Consider the following 19,470-nt stretch of genomic DNA (forward strand, 5'->3'; position numbering starts at 1 on the left):
AGAACATAAAGCTCTCTTATCACGTACACGCTTTTGCCACAAAGCAATTCATAATGTCGCGTAGTAATATTTGAAATGCGTGCGTTCGAAGGTCACCGCGACGAGACGGACGCTCTCAGACGCGCAGTGACTTTAACCTTGATCGATTAGATACGCTCGCTCAATAATGTTGAAATGGCAGTCATGTGGAGTATTTAGTGTCGGTTTATTAGATCCGTGCATTCAGTCTTAAAGTGACGGCAGCCGGGGATTTCTGCTTCCGGTACATGATAACGGCAAGTTAGTCTCAGATCAACTTTTCAGATTTCACCGAATAACTGTTGCAAAACCGAAACCAATAGGAACACAGCCATTCCGATTTAAATGGACTTTTTCAGAAATATTTCTGTACGTATCATGTTTCTCAACTATTTGGGATGGCTCACCCAAAAATGAATATTTCCTCACGTGGTCATTTCTCCAAACCTGTATGGCTTTCTTTCACCCGCTGGACACTCGAGAAGACGTTTTGAAACACGTGTCCGACCAAACGGTTTCTGCCATCCTTCCGTAGTATTTTTAATTTTTTTTTCAGCCTCGAAAACCAAGCCGGTGAGAAGCACCGCTTACAAACCGCTGAATATTTCACGCGGGCAATAAAACGGCATGCATATTTCAGATCAGGGTGGAGAGGGGTTTGCGCTCCCTTGTCACTCGTCTCGCCGAAGCTCAACTCTAACGTGAAAAGCGATGGGTTTCGCCAGAAACGCTCTCGGAGGACAGCGCCTGTCCGGCTTCGAACGGAGGCGTTCGGCAGGACTGGAGCTGAAGGTTATCTCGGAGTCGGTGTTCTCCTACACAAGAGCAGCTAATGAAGTCTTCCAATCAGGAAGCCCCCCGACTCTTAGACGCGCTCATCAAATCAGAGCAGCTCGGTCCGTGAGAGAGCTTGCCTTTGTGATTGCTTCACTCTCCACCACTTTAATGTGTTGATAAAAGCAGCTGGCTTCCTTCGAGGGGATCCCTGGTCTTTGCCAGCCCGATGCCATCAGCGTCTCCCGTTCTCGGTCAAGGCTTTAATTACGAACGGCTTGATCAAGAGAGTCTGAACAGAGACTCGGAGGCGATTTGCGTGTGTTTGAGTGTATCGTAAGAGATGCACTAACATTAAAAGGCTGTACTAGTTCAATGAATTAATAAATATTTGTTTATAATATGAAAAAGATTAATTTTGTTAATCACATTTATCACCTTTGATACATTATTGGTGTTTTTAAATATCAACTTTAAGATAGCGTTAGGGTAAATGAGCAGAAACAATTAAATATCCAATACTGATAAATACAAAAAATATTTTTTTTCATATTTTTTAGGGCTCTCAAAGCTATTGCGTTAACTTTAATTTGTTGTTAGGGTTACAGTTTAACTATTTAAAATGTAAAGAGTAAAGGTGCTTTGCAGAATTTTTTAAATAAATCAAAACGGTGCGCTCTTATTTAGTATAAATATGAATATTATTCTTTTAAAACGTAATTCGTTTGTACTGTGCGCATTGTATTGTGTACATATAAATACAAACACATCCGCATATATATTTAATAGAAATATGTTTATATGCTAAATATATTTATTTATAAAACTATTAGTTCCATTCCTGGATTCTGATTGGTCGCCCAACGGTTCTGTGTATCACCGAGCAACAGCCTTAGCAACCACCGTTAGCAACATAATCAATGCACTGAAGAGTTTTATGCTGTAAACGGAAACCTTATTGCTAAGTTCTTTATTGTTTTTTTTATAAAAGCAATAAGGTACTCAAGGCAGTGCTGTACCGTAAATAAAGTATTCACAATACAGCACAGCCTCTCGTACCTTATTACTTACATATACATATATTTAAGTATTTTGAGTATCGAAGCCTCTCCTCTATATCTAAAACAATATCCAACTCGTTCTCCATTGAAACGAACCCTGAAACAGTATTTTTGGTATAAAATGCACTCCAGTAGTCTTTTATTTTTACTTGGCATAGTTTTGCGTTCACGCCATTAAACAGTTTGAAAGCCCTTGGTCTAAATAGTTGAAAAACGTACATTTACCTCGTGAACAGTAACGTGCATTTCTAGAAAGTGCTCCGTTCTGCGGTAAATTCAATATGTCTTCTACAGAGCCACCAGCAGTTCTGTTTTTCCCCAAAACAAACGTCTGTCCAAATGTAAACTCGAGCCCTTCCGCGCAAAAAAATTAGAGGATTTATTTGTCATTCCCAGCTCTTTGCAGTGCACACAAGGCCTTTGTTTACCCAGAAAAATGGGTCATTAAAGCGCATTACTGCCTCAGGCCTAACTTCAGGTGAACGGGCAGTTAATGGAAGTCTGGTTTGTTAGTTTATTAGAGTGCCGTATTCACCTGAAGACGCCGACAGAGCTCGATCAGTCAGGTAGCCTTTCTGCGCGAGGTCAAGTCAACGTTTCGTTTATTGCGGTTTTGTCTACCAGAGCGTACCCGCAGACGCAAGCAACAGATGTCAGAGTGGGAGCGGTGCGACTTGTGTCGACGACGCCATGCTGACAGCGCCACCTGTGCGAGGCCTGTCCTTCAGGAGACTGTTGTGGGATTGTTGAGTCAGGCCTGGGACATCGGTCCAAGAGCTCAGATGGGGAGCGCCGTAAAGTCACACCCCTAGACCGACGCCAAAAGCAACAGACGAGAGTTGCGTAAGCCGAGCGTCCGCATAACTTAAATGTCACAGCGCTCCTCGTCTCGGTATGTGTACATCAGCTAGTCCTGTAGGACGTGGCACGGTGATGGAAAGGTTTTAGGGCACGATCTGTTATGGTGGTCCTTTCAGCCGGCAGCGTGATGGGACTAATGATCGAGGAAGCTGACGCATCGACGTCCTGCCGACCGCTGGGTCTGGTGAGATCAAACATTGGTTCACGGGTCCTGCGCTGTCAGATTTGGTCATTAAAGACACTGGCTGTCGCATATCCTAGAGCATTGGCTGTTGACTTGGAAACTTTCAGCGTGAAACCGACACAATTGGAGCCGCTTAAAGGGTGACTCAACCCCAAAATTAAAAATGTTGTCATTCGTCACTTACTCCCTTGTCGTTCCAAACCCGTAAAAGCTTTGCTTGTCTTCGGAACACAATTTTAGGTTTTTTGATGAAAACCAGGAGGTTTGCCATTGACTGCCAGACAACTACGACTGTAAAGTTGCAGAAAAGTATGAAAGACGCGTCGTCAGGAATAGTCCATCTGCCATCGGTGGGTCAACCGTAACGTTATGAAGCTGCAAAATTAAGCTTTGTGCAGAAAGGAAAAAAAAAGACTTCATTCAACAAAGACACGTCTTGGGTGCGGTCTAAATTGGCGCTATGGTGTCAAATTGTTGTTTTGTTTTCTACGCATACAAAAAGTATTCTCGTAGCTTCATAACATTACGGTTGCACCACTGATGGAGATGTCTTTCATACTTTTTCGCACCTTGATAGTGCATATTACTTGGCAGTCAATGCCAGCATCCCGGTTTTCATCCAATATATTTCAAATAATGGTCCAAAGATGGACTTTTACATCTTTGGCACGCTTATGGGGTAAGCGTTTTAATGGAAAAATTCCCTTGCACCCATATTTATGAAGTATTTTAGCTAATTTGACTGCTACCAATTAGTACGGAGTAGTACTGTACTTTTGGCTGTGTTTAACACATTTTACCGTGATTTACGTAGATGGTCATCAACTACTTTGACTCCAAGGCCCTCCACAAAAATATTCAAGTACGATTATCGTTAGAGAGTGCAGGTCATGTGGTCCAACAACTGATGCAGCTGGATACTTCGGCAGAGCATAAACACCTGCTGGAAACAAAGAGCACAGACATCTAGAAACCTTCAGCCGTTGAATTGAAGTCGGTACTGAGGTGCACAGATCAGAGCAGACCTGTTCAACGTGTGTGTGGTGCGCTGGTGTGTGACAAGGAGATAATTGAAATTGATTCATCAGTTGTTCAGAGATAGCAGCGCTGATGACAGGCCACAGACATTCACAGAACGCTTGTTCTGTGACGCAGAACGCTAACTCCTTTGTTTTAAGATCAGTAAAGCATTGCTTTTACTTCTGATTGAAAGGCGTAACTCAGCCAAAACTTTGATAATTTCACATTGCGTTATTTACTCACCAATGGGTACCACATGAATGGGTGCCGTGCTGATTAAAACATCACAATAATCCACATGACGCCGGTCTGTCGATGAAGCGAAAAGCTGATTGGTTGTAATAAACAAATCCATCAAGACATTTTTAACTTCACACTGTTGTTTCCGGGTTCTCCATCCATAATATCGCTCTCTCCAGTAACAAAGTAAGCTCGTCTCATTCAGGAGGGAAATACGCACGTTTGCAAGCAAAAACAGTCCATAAAAGTTCTAATCAAACTTGTTGGTGGATTGTACTTTGGTAAGAAGCCTTAGTTGAGAGTTAAATACTCCTTGTGAAGTATTTGTTTCTGATGAACATGCAGCGTTTTACTTCACAAGACAATAATTAATGCACTGGAGTGGTATGGATTACTTTAATGTTTCTCTCATTCTGACGGCACCCATTCACTAGAGAGCGTCCATTGGTAACTTCTCCAAATCCATTCTGATGAATAATTAAACTCATCTACATCTTGAATGGTTAGTAAATTGCCAGTAAATCATATCTTTTTGGGAGTAAAATTGGTTTAAGGTGATCTTGTTTTTGTTTCGGGGGAAACCTCTCTCATCTAGATACTGCTTTTCACTTTTTTTATTTGCATACATGATTTAGTAACTAAATTGTCACAGTGTACTTGAGTATTGCTATATTTTTCAGGAAATGTATTGGGAGGACATCGTCTTTATCTGAGAGATATGCAACATTTGACTGATAAAGAGATTTGAAGGGCATAAATGTAAACCGACTGTATTTTTTCAGCAGTTTGATTTATCTCTCAAGTGCATGCTGAAAGCATTATTATCATATTACGTGCGACTGTATGATGCCATTTCAGTTAAGCCACAGATTGTTCCCAACATCATCTGTATCGCGGTGAACGCTAGCATTAAACCACATTGTTAAATGTCACACCTTATTGGAAACATAATCTGTATCATTATACTGCGATGATATTTAAAATAAAGGCAACAATGCTATTATCGCACAGCTTCGCGTTATAATGCGCTTCCTCGTAAAATAATTTTTGCGACAATTATGAAACAATAGCATTTCTCATATCTCATTGTATCTCGCGGATACCGACAACCTTCCAAACAGAGCGGCTCTAGATTTCCTTAATGCTTGTTGCACTACACGATAGATTCAGGTTCTAGCCTACAACAACAACAGAAAGTGTAGCATAAAATATAAAGCATTTCATTATCACGAAATTGTTCCGCTTTAATGTTAAATGTTAGAAATAAATGTCAACCACCCACGCTCAAGCTCTGTGGTATGCTGCCAAGCCATATCAATTACATATTTTTACATTTTTAAAGACATACAGCCAGGCTGCCCACATGCGGAAACTCGGATAATTAACACAGCTCCCCTAAGGAAGCCAATTTAAGCTGCTTTTCATGATTTCTCTATTTAGCTGAGAACACGTTTTATTTTTAAACTACATTTCAAACAGCATTTTCTGAAAATACGAAATGAACGTGGTACAGAAACCACTGAATTTAGGGTATTATGAGTGGTTGCTGGGGGGATGCATAAAAAAAAAGTCATGCTTTGGCAAAATCGCATAAAAAGTTACAAAGAATTACTATGTAATTACTTTGTAATACTAAGTCATAATAATGAGGCCAAATTAGATGTGCTTATGCGATAAGGACGTAATAATAGCCGTGATTGAAAGTTGGAATTATGACATAAATTGAAATTTGAGATTGACAATTGACGTTTAAAATGTTCTATGGGGTAATTTCTGCTTTTTAGCTTATTGTTTTTACTATTATGAAATCCGAGAGGCCAGAATTTCATGGCTAGCTCTAACTTCTCCAGACTAGAAATCGAGGCAATATTCCAGTCATTAGCATACATCGCTAATACGAGAATCAGATGTTGGTACTTGATTTCAGTTAATGTAATTAGTCTAATGATAAATGTGATATTAGCTAAGTAAAAACGACATAACGACTGCTTAATTTGATTGAATATGAAATGTAAAGTGGAAAATGGAGAGCTAAGCGTCATGTGTTCAGTGACGCTTCGGTGTCGAGCTGCATTCGTGAGGCTCCTGGGGAAGATTTTGTCTCTTAACAACATCTGCATTCACATCCAGCGCTCTGTAACACCATCAAATGACTGTTCTGATTAGTGTTGAGTGATTAAGAGAGCACACACACACACACACACACACAGTTGTTCTGTGATTGCTAATGTGCGTTGTGTAATCAGTGCAAGACAAAGGCCTCATTGAAACTCGCGTGAAGTTTGCAACTTAAATAGCTCTCCAGATAATGAAAGGTTGCTGGAAATGTGCTCTTCTCGGTTTCTTAATCGGAACAGATTGGGAGAAATGCATCACTTGCAAGGTGCAGTGTATTCTCTGCAGCGAATGGGTGCCGTCGGAATGAGGGTCCAAACATCACAATAATCAACAAGCAATCTTTCAGCTAAAACAGGAGTAAACTCTCCATTATATTGCTTTCTTATATATATATATATATATTGCAAGTATATCTCTGAGCACTGCAGTAGTGTGGACAGTGATGAATGGGCATATTAATACATTGAAGTCTTACGACAAGAGGCAATAAATTTTCAATGTGAACATCTCTCTGAATTGACAGAAAGATTTGTTCTGTAAGCATTATGGCCAGATGAAGGTCGTCACAAAAAGAAATTGGGTCAAAGCGGAGCAAAAATAGCTAATCCAAATATCTCATACAGTCACACGCTGATAATGCCCCATTAGAGGAATGAAAATGACTCTTAGTGACGTTTGCTCTGGGTCCATGGCTTAAGTTAGATCAGATCAATTGAGAAGCGGAGAACACTTTTGTGGGTGCTATTATATCTGGAATGGATTTGCTCTGGGACGTTAAGCTTACCGATCAGCAGCAGAAGAGAAATATGCAGCTCGAATTTTTGTTAGAATTAAATCTTTCTTTCAAAAAAGACGATTTGAGCTGTTAGGATGTCTAAAATCTTAGTTCTTTTAGTAATGGGACTACTTTTCTTGGCGAATGGATTCTGGTTATGTAATAACTCCTTTGGGCAGAGTTTACCCATTTGTGGTTTTCCGTCTGCTCGCTACTAGATATTGCCTCGCAGTTACACTGACTCGCACACAATACAAACTATTACATGTCACCCCAGACTACAATTCCCATCATAGCTGCAACCAATCAAACACACTATATAAGCCTTCTTTACTGAGCCGTTCAGTGTTTGCTGAGTTTAAGTCTAGTATGTCTCGTTTATTACGTTTAACCTGTGTCATGATTTTAGCCATAGGCCTTTACCATGAAACCTGATTAGTTGGCTAGCTAGGTAAGATTCAGTTTAGTTTGCACCAATTTTAGGTTTAAGTACCTTGAAATTGGCTTGGCTTTTAACTGCATTCATTGCCATAGTTACTTAGTAACACTGCACTGCTAACCTGCTCCAGGGCAGGCTATGTTCTGAAATTGGACCGGTCAGCAAAATGACACAAAAAAGTCACTCGCCCAGTTTCTTATGCTCCAAATTAAAGGTCACTCGTGCTAAAAAAACCCCCTGCTCTCCATGATGGCACACAAAGAAAATTGATGATGGGCATCATGGTACCATTATGGTTTTGTCAACTCCTAATCCAACAACTAATCCTGTAACTTTGAATTTGTTCAGCTATTTCATGGCACAGGCCACTGTTTTATGTGAGTTTTGTTTCTTACAGCCCTGTTTGTCTCCTGAATGAATCCTGGCTTTATATATCTCGCAATCCTGGCTTTATATATCTCATAATCCTGAGTTTCTGTCTCAGAGTACTGACTCTGAATCTCTCAATCCTGACTTTATATATAGCTCGCAATCCTTCATTTTTGTCTTGCAATCATGACTTTATATATCTCGCAATCCTTAGTTTGTGTCACGCAATCCTGGCTTTATATATCTCGCAATCCTGGCTTTATATATCTCGCAATCCTGACTTTATATATCTCGCAATCCTTAGTTTGTGTCACGCAATCCTGGCTTTATATATCTCGCAATCCTGGCTTTATATATCTCGCAATCCTGACGTTATATATCTCGCAATCCTGACTCTTTATCTCGCAATCCTGACGTTATATATAGCTTGCAATCCTTCGTTTTTGTCTCGCAATCCTGACTTTATATATCTCGCAATCCTTAGTTTGTGTCTCTCAATCCTGGCTTTATATATCTTTCAATCCTGACTTTATATATTTATAAGTGAGTATTATTTTTCTCATAATCCTGAGTTTGTGTCTCGTGGTCCTGACTCTGTATATCGCAATCCTGATTTTATACATCTCGCAATCTTGAGTTTGTTTCTCGCAATCCCGACTTTATATATCTTTGCAATCCTGACTTTATATATCTCGCAATTCTGAGTTTGCGTCTTGCAATCCTGACTTATATTTGTCACGGTCATGGTTTGGTGGGAGAAGGAGCACTCGAGAAGTAAATAAACTTAAACTGATTTAATCCAATAACGGGCAAAATAATATATACAGGCAGACAGGACATAAACCACATGTAGGTAACCTCGACGTTCGGACAAACGGAATACAAACACACAGGACTTAAATACACAAGGTAATTGACTAAATTAACAAGACACGGCTGAAGGCAATAATACAATTAACATGGAGAGAAGGTAGGGCACAGAGAGCACATGGCACGAGACAAATACAATAAACAAAGAGTCCACAGACGTGACAATATGTTGCAATTCAGACTTTTTTCGATAAAAAATGTGAGAGAACACAAATTGACATTGCGTTTATTTTTTTTTTACATACTAAGCACATGTGCCAGCTGAGCGTATGAAGTACAGTGTGTATGGTTAAAAAAAGTACAGTATGAGTGTAATATGGTAATGGCAATAATTACATCATGGTCAAAAAGACATAGCGTGCATGTAAAAACCAAAGTATATATTGGGCTTATGTCTTGTGCCTGCTCTGTTGTTGTGTAGCTATATTATGTTGCTGTTTCTGTAAACCGAGAGATGAGTCCTGATTGTCTGTTGTAATCGGCATTAAGCCACACATGCTGTCAATAGAGCTTAACTTGCATTTAACCCCAAACATTCCTTTCAAAGATCCGGTTCCCAGCATTAGCATGAAAATAGGTAGCTAAAGTGAGCGTGAAGCCGAGGGACTTCCACTTTCCACAGTGATTCCACAGATCCTCACCTGTCTCTGGGTTTTCCAGGCATAGTTTCCATTCAGAGCTAGGGGCTTCCATTGTTTCGCTATATCGAGCTGGAATGTGTAACTGCTCTGTGAAGCTCAGGGTCACATGAAGAAATAAGGTGGCCCGTTCACCTCTCACTCTCGCTGGGAATCCGAGAACATGTTGGAAACTAAATGGGAATGATGCTGGTTATGGCAGCCCAGTGCTATATATACTGTCCCACTGGCTTCCTGACCCGCGTGCCAATCTGTCACAGTTTGTGGTTGCTAGGTTATTAAATATATAGATAGGTTGACGGTGCTATTCAGAATAAAAGCATGTGAACTCTGTGTGTGTGTGTGTGTGTGTGTGTGTGTGTGAACTCTGTTTGGGTATGTTTGGATGAGCTGTAATCTTTTCTAATGCAGCTCAGATCATTATAGCATCAGCTTTTCACCACATTACTTCCCACAGCTCTTTCATCTCCCCGTCACTCATCGTCACGCTCTGAGATTTTCTCGACTTGCCCGGTCAGATTATTTTTACTGTATGAAGGAAACTGAACATGTTGACAGAAAAATCCTTTGCTCTGAACCAGGGATCAATATAAATAGCTGCTCCCTCAGGAACCTGTCATAAACACAGAGCCTTAAAGATTTATTTAAAGAGAACTAGGGCACCATACTTCAACTTTTTATTACAGTTGATTAATCGCTAAACTTCACTAAAACGTATGATTCTCTTAATTACCGTCATTTTAGGTGATACTTTGTAGGTGACAGTTATGACTTTATATCCACAAAGTGACTATATGTCTTGCAGTTTCAACTCAATTTCTGATTCATTGCTGAACTAAATATCTTACAAGAGCTATTTTCCATCCAAAGCTGTGAATTTAATTAATGCTCAAGGTTGAAATATTGCATAAAAAATGTCAAGAAAATACCCTTTTCCCTCCAATGTTGCTAAAAAGAACAGTATTTTGTGTATTTTGTATAATGCAATGTGTTTATATGGTTAATCTACATTATTTTTTTCCCCCCACATATTGTACATTATTGTTACTCCTCTATTCCCCGCCTTACTGGAACATGTTTGTGTTTTACAAAGCTCTGATTGGACAGCTATCCAGTGCGTTGTGATTGGCCGAATACCACAATCATGTAATGGAAATGTGACGCCCCTTACCGTAACGTGATGCCGTGTCCTGGCATGATGATAAAAAAAAAAACTATAAACTCTCTCATAAATGAGACATTTGTTGCAGTCAGAAGCGCCATACTGTCCTTGCAGAGTTAGAATTGCTCCACTTTATAGTCTCTGTGCTCCTGCAGCAACACTAAAGCAAGAATGATAGTTTGGGTGCTCTTATAAAAAATAAACCACTCTGTGACATAGAAAAGTGGGGGCGTGTTTGAACGAGCATGGAGTAAAATATGCCATCATTTTCATTTTGGGGTAAAATATTCCTTTAATATTATTTTCTGATACACACACAAACAGTTACACTTACATAAATTGATGTAAAAAAATAAATAAATATATATATGTATATAATAAAGTAACATTTAATATTGGCCAGTATCGCCCGATTTCTTATAGATTTCAGAATAATTCTTTTTGAATAAATCATAAATCAATGAGTACTTCAATCAGCATTAAACGAACATCTAAAGATAAAACTAAAGGAAAAAACACCCTAGTTTACACACTGAGGTACTGATGCTAATATGCAGTCAATCAAATTTAACTTAATTCAGTTTTGCTTAAAAAATGATCAAATGTTCCACAGGGACTGCATTAAATGAATTTACCCAATGAATTGGATTTCCCAACACCACTTAACGTTACCACATTCAATTGGTTAACTCCCCAACACTCTACAGACGCATAAATGGCGTCCTGACATCAGCCAAAACCACTGCGCTCTCAAGATATCTGCATCGACTGTTAAAAACCCGAATCAGTCAACCGTTGGTTTACTGCATTGCTGATATGAAGCTGCAAACATTTTAATTTGTGGATTGCCGACATCACCACAAGCTCTTGAATGAAGACTGCTCCGCTGTAGGTTATCTCACCCTGTGCAGCAATTCACCCTCATCAGGAAACTCCATTGGCCATGAGAATTCATCAGGCACGGCTTATTAACTCGCACAGCCAGGGCTTTATGGGAGGAAAAGAGGCTAGAACAAGGCTCTGAAGAGCAGGGTTTTTAATTTGGGATGTGTCTTTCTCTCACGCGCACAAACACACACTGTCTCTCTGCGTTTTTCATGATTTTTTCGGAGGGAACAGCCCCTGTTGAGTCTCTAGTGGCCGTCTCCCGATCCCTAAAGGAGCGCACGGCCGCACGGATGCTACGAGAGGCTGGAAAAATCGGGCATGTGAGCGCGGAACGATACCGAATGATAAGTGTGAGCTCGGGATCGTGGATCTGGAGGAAATGAGCAGACGATGTTGTAATGGATGTTGGGCGCTGAGAGTCTCACATTTCAGCTCAACTCGTCCCTATAAACACCTTTTATTTAAGCGCAGTGACATTTCCCAGCAGGCACCAGTCCACATTTAGCACACGCATATAGCGCTGGCGGAGCGCCGGGGTGAGGGATGATGCATGAGCTCAGCCTGTGGGTCGTGGGTCATGTGTAAATGGAGGTCTGGCATTCGTGGTCATTTTTAGCAAGACCGCTGGGGTGAGGAAAAATTGATTTACTGATGCACAGTAATTCTTTCACAAACAGTTAGCATAACTTTAAATGATGCAATGATAACTTTATCAGTTGCAATGTGTTTTTTTGAATCATTTATCATCATGTTTTTTTAATTTCATCAATTATGATTTGACGCTTCACGGTATCACACAGTTCAATCTTTTTTTCCTAATAATTGCACCGATAAAACTTTATATTTCATAATATCTCATAACTCCAAGTTTGTACATCACGATAGCCCACCCAGCGGCGCTTTTTCTACTAAAGCGCTTTATTAAATAACGAAAAAATATTGCGCCATTGACTTTAGAGACTTTAGACCAGGTTTGATCTGGTCTATGGTGCAGTCTATTTTTATTTCCTCAAAATAGCAACGTGCCAACAATGTGCTTGATTGCAATATAGTTACAATGTGACGTTATATTTTACGACATCTCGAAATTAGTGCTGTCAAATGATTAATCTCATCCAGAATAAAAGTTTTTGCTTTTTTTATTAGGTATATATAAGTACACACAAATGCATGTTACGGTAGAAATTCTTTATATATATATATATATATATATATATATATAAACCTTTATTTTGTAATGTGATTAATTGTTTGACAGCACTAGCCTGCTCTAAATCCTAACTTGGGTTTTTAGAATACAACAATTACAATGATATAATAATAATTATAATATCTCGCAATTTCTTCCATACTTACATGTCCGCTTCCAACTTGATTTCAAGACTTTTTCGCAACGTAACATCACATATTGCAGCAGACCGTTTTTTTAAATTGCGCCTTTATATATTGCCACGTGACGTGACGGGCCCATCTCACGCGACGTTAATCAGCACCTCAAAGACTTTGCTACGTATTTTAATGATCTTTTTTTGTGCGCGTGAGGCAGACGCGGTCTTGCATAAACAAAGCGGCGCTGCGTGGCATCACCGCACCGACGGCTTGAAACACGCAAGTTACGGTAATACTGTAATGCGTTATGATGCGAGCTTTTTTTGGTTTATTTGCTGGTTTTAACCCGTTTAAGCTGGCTTGAACGATGCCGGACCGCGCCGGAACGGCGAACACGCATATATACAGTCGGCGCGCACTCGTTCATTCACTCCGGGGGTTTCTATCAAAGAGCCCTCATCCACCCACGCTGACCTTTCATACTCTCGTTCTGTTGTTTACCTGTCCTCTCTTTCCATCTCGGTTTCTCTCGTCCGATTAATGAGCCACTTTTGAATCAAATTAGCCTCTCAAAGCAGGTCTGTAACCCCGTACACCTAACGGACCGAACGCATGTATCAGAGACTTCTGGGGAGGATATGTTAGGACATGTTCGGTTGTGCCACCCCTGCTGAAGTCAGAGTATTTCGAGGGCTTTTTCCAAGCAGGGGTTGTGTAATTCAGTGTAATGCAGCACATTAGGTATACCCCCCCCCCGCTCATATGCATAGCTCAGTTCACTGAGCTGTGTGATTGAATAAGGTTATGAAACGTGGAAAATGGATGTCGGTTGAGGGTAATCCCTCCCTTTGAATCTATCGCTGGGTAAATTTGGGATAACGGGAATACGAGGTTCGCGAATCCTGTCAAGTTGCACTGTGCGCGTTTAAAAAAAAAAAAAAAAAAAGTGTGTAGAACTAGTGTTTCCTTCGGTGCCACGAATTCTGACCACGAACCACCTGGATTAGCAGGAAGCCATTGTCTGTAACCAACATCTGCTTTGTTTTTAAGGCTTTTCGAGGTATCGGTTATCAGCTATTCTTTACTAGCAGATTTAGTGAAAACAGAAAATGCGCGGTTAGTCTATCAGGCCACAGCGAAATGAAAATAGCGATTTTTCTGCAGCATTTTCATGAACGTCTGAATGCAACGAAATACAGAGGCATTGATGCTATCCGTTGAGTGTTAATTAGAGAATTCTTGCATTCATAAACTCTGAAAAGACGCATAGGATGAGATGAAATTTCATGCAGGCTTTCTGTAAATCACGAATGGCCTGCATATCAGATTGTGACGGGTCCTTTTGTTTTAGAGACGTTTCCGTTATTGCCGGTAAATTATTAGTATAAGCGATTACGATACATAAATATTGTAATACAACGATTTAAAAACGGCAAATTCCAGTACAGCTAATACAATATGATATAAAATATGATATATTCTATTATTTCCACAGGCAGCAGGCATTATGCACGTTTGCTATAAACTTGCGTAGCTTACGTATCCAAAATGGTATAATAGGGGTATTCGTATGCGCCTGATGTTCATTTTTTAATTCAATTCCCAGTCGCATCACTTTAAATATGCAAACTGATAATCCCAGCAGCAGCGCATCGTGTTCGAGCTCTTCTCTCAGGAACAGCAGGCTGTGAATCTCCGTCTCTGTCTGAAGCCTATTAAAGGTGTGAGAGTGTAGGACCCTCCTAAGTGCTCCTGACTGTGAGGGTCCATAGGGAGAGCTGAGATGAGCACCTTCCACTGCCTGTCTGTCACAGATGATAGAAAACAACAGCCCTGAGAGATGTGACAAACAATAATGCCTTAGATACTCCAAATAACCAGCTAGAGTCGTTCTCTTCCGTTGTTTTTCGTCTGAAGGGTTGTTGGGTCGACCTGTTCTTTTCTTTTGTGTGTGTGTGTAAAAACGATTAATAATCGAGCTATTTAATCCAAAAAAGTTTGTATTTTTGTATATATATAAATACAAACACATGCATGTATATTTAAAAAATTATTAAATATTAAAAAGTATGTTAATATATTAAATATATCTGAATATAAATATATAAAAGTACTAGTTTATACAGTTTACAGTTTATAGATTTTTCATGTTAAAACAGAAACCAGTTATTATAATAATTATTTTAATAATATTTCACCAAGTTACTGCTTTTTTCAGTCATGATGAGCGTAAATGACTTCTTACAGAGCATAAAAAAACCTCCTACTGCCCCTTACTTTTGAACTGTAATATTTATAACAGCTACAAAACTTTATTATTTACGGCAGATTGAAATCCGCAGAATTCACAACAGCGCTAAAAAATGTCCGTTTTGTCATTTCGAAGCCGTTCAGCCATTAATAAATCATCTTGGGCCACAAAAGCATTCGTACAAGAAACATAAGAGTAGACAAAAGCGCACGAACCGATCTGTGGCATTCATACGGAAAACTCATTATAAATGCTGTTCAGTCAAAGGTCGTTTCAGACCCTTCGTGTAGTAGTTTGTCAACAAATGACATTGGAAACAGTCATTTTTCATTTCGCTCCCATGAGAACGTTGCACCCACGTAGAGTAGAGTACAACGAGATTACGGCAGCGTAAGTGGTGTTTTCCACCGAGAGTGAAAGTCAATGAATTCAATCTGACGTTTTAAAATAAACATGCTCCCCGCTGGGCGGCGAGTTGATTCGAGTGCATTGGGCACGCATGCTGTTTGCCGTCTGAGTTAATGACTTCATTAAATTCAGTGCGCAGGGCCACCGAGAGCAGAGGGCGGACCCCTCGATCTCTGAACTGCGGCTGAAGCATCATCAGAATGCATGTCAGTGGCGGTGGAGCTCCCCGTTTCCGCGCTCTGATGGAAACAGAGAGAGAAACATAGTCCACAGGATTATGTGAACACAAACGCTTCGAGCTAAACCTAACTCGGAGCATAATGCAAGTGCGCGCTGCGTTCTCGGTGGTTTAAACCATCTTCTACACCGTGTCCCATGGTCCTTCACCGATGGTCGAGATGTTAGCAGCTGCGTTTGAATCAAAAAAATTCTTTCTATGTATTTAAACTGTTTTTTGTATAAAAAGCAGTATTTTTTTGTGGACAAACATTTGGGGACATTAGTCTCTTATTTACTTTTTCATATTTATATTGTATTATTATCACATTCATAGTCTAATAAAAAAAAAAAAAAAAATTATGTTCTTTTGAACTTTCTTATCAAATAATCCAGAAAAATATACTGTAGTTTCAACAATAATCAAATCAGTATATGGTGCTGAAAATTCAGCTTTACCATCACGGGGAAGACATTTTAAAATATATTCAAATGTAGGACAGTTATTTTGATTTGCAATAATATTTCACAATATTACTATTTGCTGTATTTTTAATTGTACTATTTTATGTGCTTTTGGTCAAAGAAATGCAGATGTCATGATAAGTGCATGAAATGTGACAGTTATCACATTTATCATTTAAAAAAAATAGTAAAAATTTTTTACTTGGATAATCCTGAAAAATATAGTTCCAACACTGACGATAAGACATCGGCAAATCAGTATATGAGGCTGAAAATTCAGTTGAAATAAATTACATTTTAAAATATATTTTTTATATTTAAAAATATAGAATAGTTCTTTTCAGTTGCAATAATATTCCACAATTTTTACTGTATTTTTGATCAGATGAATTCAGCTTTCGTGAGACTTTTCAGAAATCTTACCAAGAAGAGAAAAGGTCCTTAATACAAAGAAATATCACGTTGGCTTCATTTTGATGTTGTGATTAACAAATATGATTTTTGTAGCAAAAATGTGTACACTGTAAGAAAGAAAAATCAATTATCCTTTCAACCTTAATACACAATTCAACGTGTAATTTCAAAACACCACAGAAAATTCCTTCATATTAACGCACTGTACTCTAAGCCCGTATCTTCACAGGGGTTTCTTAGCGTGAATGATCCACCTTACATAACAAACTACTGTCAGATTCAGTCTCACTCCTCTGAGGCGTCTTGCGCATTCATTGAATATGCATAAATGTGCGCGTGTCAGAGGGGGAATGAAAGGGAAGAAGAAATATTGTGTCTGTCGTTTTAGTTCTCTGACACTGACAGTCCCTCTGCAGTGTGTGTGTGTGTGTGTGTGTGTGTGTGTGTGTGCGCTCTCCGTTTCACTGAGATAAGAGAGAATGAGAAACGGCTCTCCGTTAAACACACTCCCGTCCTCAATCACACAGAGCAATCGCATCTGGATCAATGCTCTGTCTGTGATGGTCAAAAAGAATCAGGAGTAATTGATTATGAAGTTAATCAGCGACGGAGCTGATTATCGATTAGATGCGTTCTTTAATGAGTTAGTGATAAATAACACATTTAGACTTTAAGAATTTTAAGTTTTGCTCTGCACGGATGCACGAAATTGATCAAAAGCCACATTCGTAATGTTGCAAAATGGCTCTGTTTGGCACGGCAACTGCTTTCAACCCTGATAATAACCAATGTTTCTTAAGCGGCAAATCAGCATATTGCCGAAGACTGGATTAACGATCATATGAATTAGCCACCTCCGAAAATACGTACACATTGCAGTGGTGGCTTGTGGGTTTTAAAATAGAGGAGGAACGCTAATTGTATTGAACACATTAAAATGGCTTTTGTTTGCTTTTAGTCAGAAAACGTAAAGAAAACGTCACGCATACAGCAAGATAATAAAATGTCACTTCTGGTTAGGTGTAGGCTGTTCGCACAAATTCATACGAATTTGTAAAATGTGTACGATTTGACAAAAAACTGTATGAAATTGTACAAAATATGTGCTGAATCAGGGCAAAATCCATAATAACGTGCCCCTATTATGCCATTTCTACGCCTCCTAATATAGTTTCTGGAGTCTCCTACAATAGGTTTATTTGCATGCTTCTCAAAATATACTATTAATATTGCGTCATTTCCCAGTGATTCTCAAACGATTCGTTCAAAGCAGTTCTCTGTTTTTCAGTCTCTGTAAACCCCTCCCATCCGTGAGCCTGCTCAGCTCTGATTGGTCGGATTGTTACGGGTCTACTACATATAGCGTATCAGAAAAGATAGGCCTATTGCCATAGGACTGTATTTTGAACGCTCAATGGAAATATAAGCATATATGGGACCATACCTACAAGCGTTTTATGAATCCCACACTGAACTCCTCAAAATTAGAGTCTTTGTGGGCGGGATCAAGTTGTGTTATGCCCCGATGTGTAGCCATCACAGAAGTGGGATCCCAATAACTAACGACTCGTTTAGGCTGTATTCCTTTTTTTTTATTTTGGGAGACGGTAGCTTTATTTATCATGCACTTTTGGGTTTACAACTTTTCAGATCGTTTACATTCACATGCAATGGAAGGCAATATTGAAAATAGTATAATATTCAGAACCGACCTGCTCTTAAGAAACCGACTGCTATTGCATATCAGTGAGTGTGTATCAGAGCTGCGTTTTCACATGAGCGAAAAGAGCACAATGGAGCGAGAAGAATCTGAGAAAAAAACCAAACATAAACCGCTTGGCTGGTTAAAGCGGATGGATTTATAAGCAAATAGCTTTTTTTTCTTTTTGAATCCAGCCGTTATGGATCATTGACATCCATTTTAACCTCCGATAGGGCACTTATATCACAGTGCCGTCTGGGAGAATTGGACATGTGAAGACGTGAAATGAGAATCTCTGCTGAAGTCTGTGTGTAGCGTGACCATATAGTTGACGTCTACCTGGGTTCCTGACAGTGTGTTGCAGTTGCTATGTATGGTTGCCATGCAACAAGCTGATGGTAACTGTACCTTTTAGACTATAATCGTGCGGGATATGGCTCTCTTTAGTATTCGTCTCATTCAGAATATTTTCTATAGCAATATTTCTCTACATCCCCCATGCTGATAAGACCAGCAAAGCTCCTTTAGATGCTGGTGTGCTGGCCTCTTTATTAGCATGAAGGGTTAAATCAACCAACAATGAAAATGATGTAATTTACCGACCATGATGTTGTTCCGAACTCATATGTGGGACATGAAAGCAAATGGTGAATAAAATGTTCACCGCCAACTTAAAAGTGACCTAAGAATGGTCTAGATGAACAGATGAACATATATTTTTGGTCCATTTTGGCTCTACAGCGTCCTTCACCATTTACTTAAGCTTCTGTGTTGAAGAATGAAAGTCATATTTGGACACACATTCATCTGTCTCTTGCAAGATGTCAGGATGCCAGTATGGACAGGCTTCATATATATATATATAACGATGCGCTTTCTTCTAAGGACACGCTGTAATGATGAAATATGTATATATATATATGAGCATCAGACATGCTGTTACTTGTGTAATTGCGTTCCTGCCGTAGTTCTTCTCTCTTTCTCTCAGCACGCACTCTTTCATTAACACTTTTTGCTTGCGTCACATTCATGTGTGAACACTTTAATATGGCTCATGTGTCATTCACACCTCCAGCCTTCCAAACACATAAGGGTGTCACTTCAGCGCCAGGAGCTGATTTCTTTTTATTTATTAAAACTAAGAAGATTAATACTCTACACTAAAGGAAACTTTTCTCATGCGATGTTGTTATGTGATATAATCTTCTTCGATAAAACGATAACAAGAGTTCGATAAATGTACAGATGAAACAGCGAAACCGCATAGC

The 19,470-nt window shown here is 39.4% G+C and overlaps 1 protein-coding gene across 3 annotated transcripts in view; it reads left to right on the forward strand.

Moving 5' to 3' along the window:
• The window catches only part of pitpnc1a (phosphatidylinositol transfer protein cytoplasmic 1a), a 54,903-nt gene that overhangs the window by 7,682 nt on the left and 27,751 nt on the right, over positions 1-19,470 (forward strand). Inside the window, exon 1 of one of the 3 annotated variants that reach the window (XR_006250491.1) lies at positions 2,730-2,898. The exons of 1 other annotated variant lie outside the window; for it this stretch is intronic. Coding sequence is in view for 1 of the 2 variants with exons in the window: in XM_043235368.1 (XP_043091303.1) it covers positions 2,815-2,898 (84 nt within the window). In the remaining variant the exon portion in view is untranslated. Of the gene's footprint in view, positions 1-2,729; positions 2,899-19,470 lie in introns of those variants that run through there. One more of the 3 variants, XM_043235368.1, reaches the window with a different exon arrangement.

The sequence above is a fragment of the Puntigrus tetrazona genome, chromosome 3, assembly GCF_018831695.1.
Source record: "Puntigrus tetrazona isolate hp1 chromosome 3, ASM1883169v1, whole genome shotgun sequence".
Lineage (NCBI taxonomy): Eukaryota > Metazoa > Chordata > Actinopteri > Cypriniformes > Cyprinidae > Puntigrus > Puntigrus tetrazona.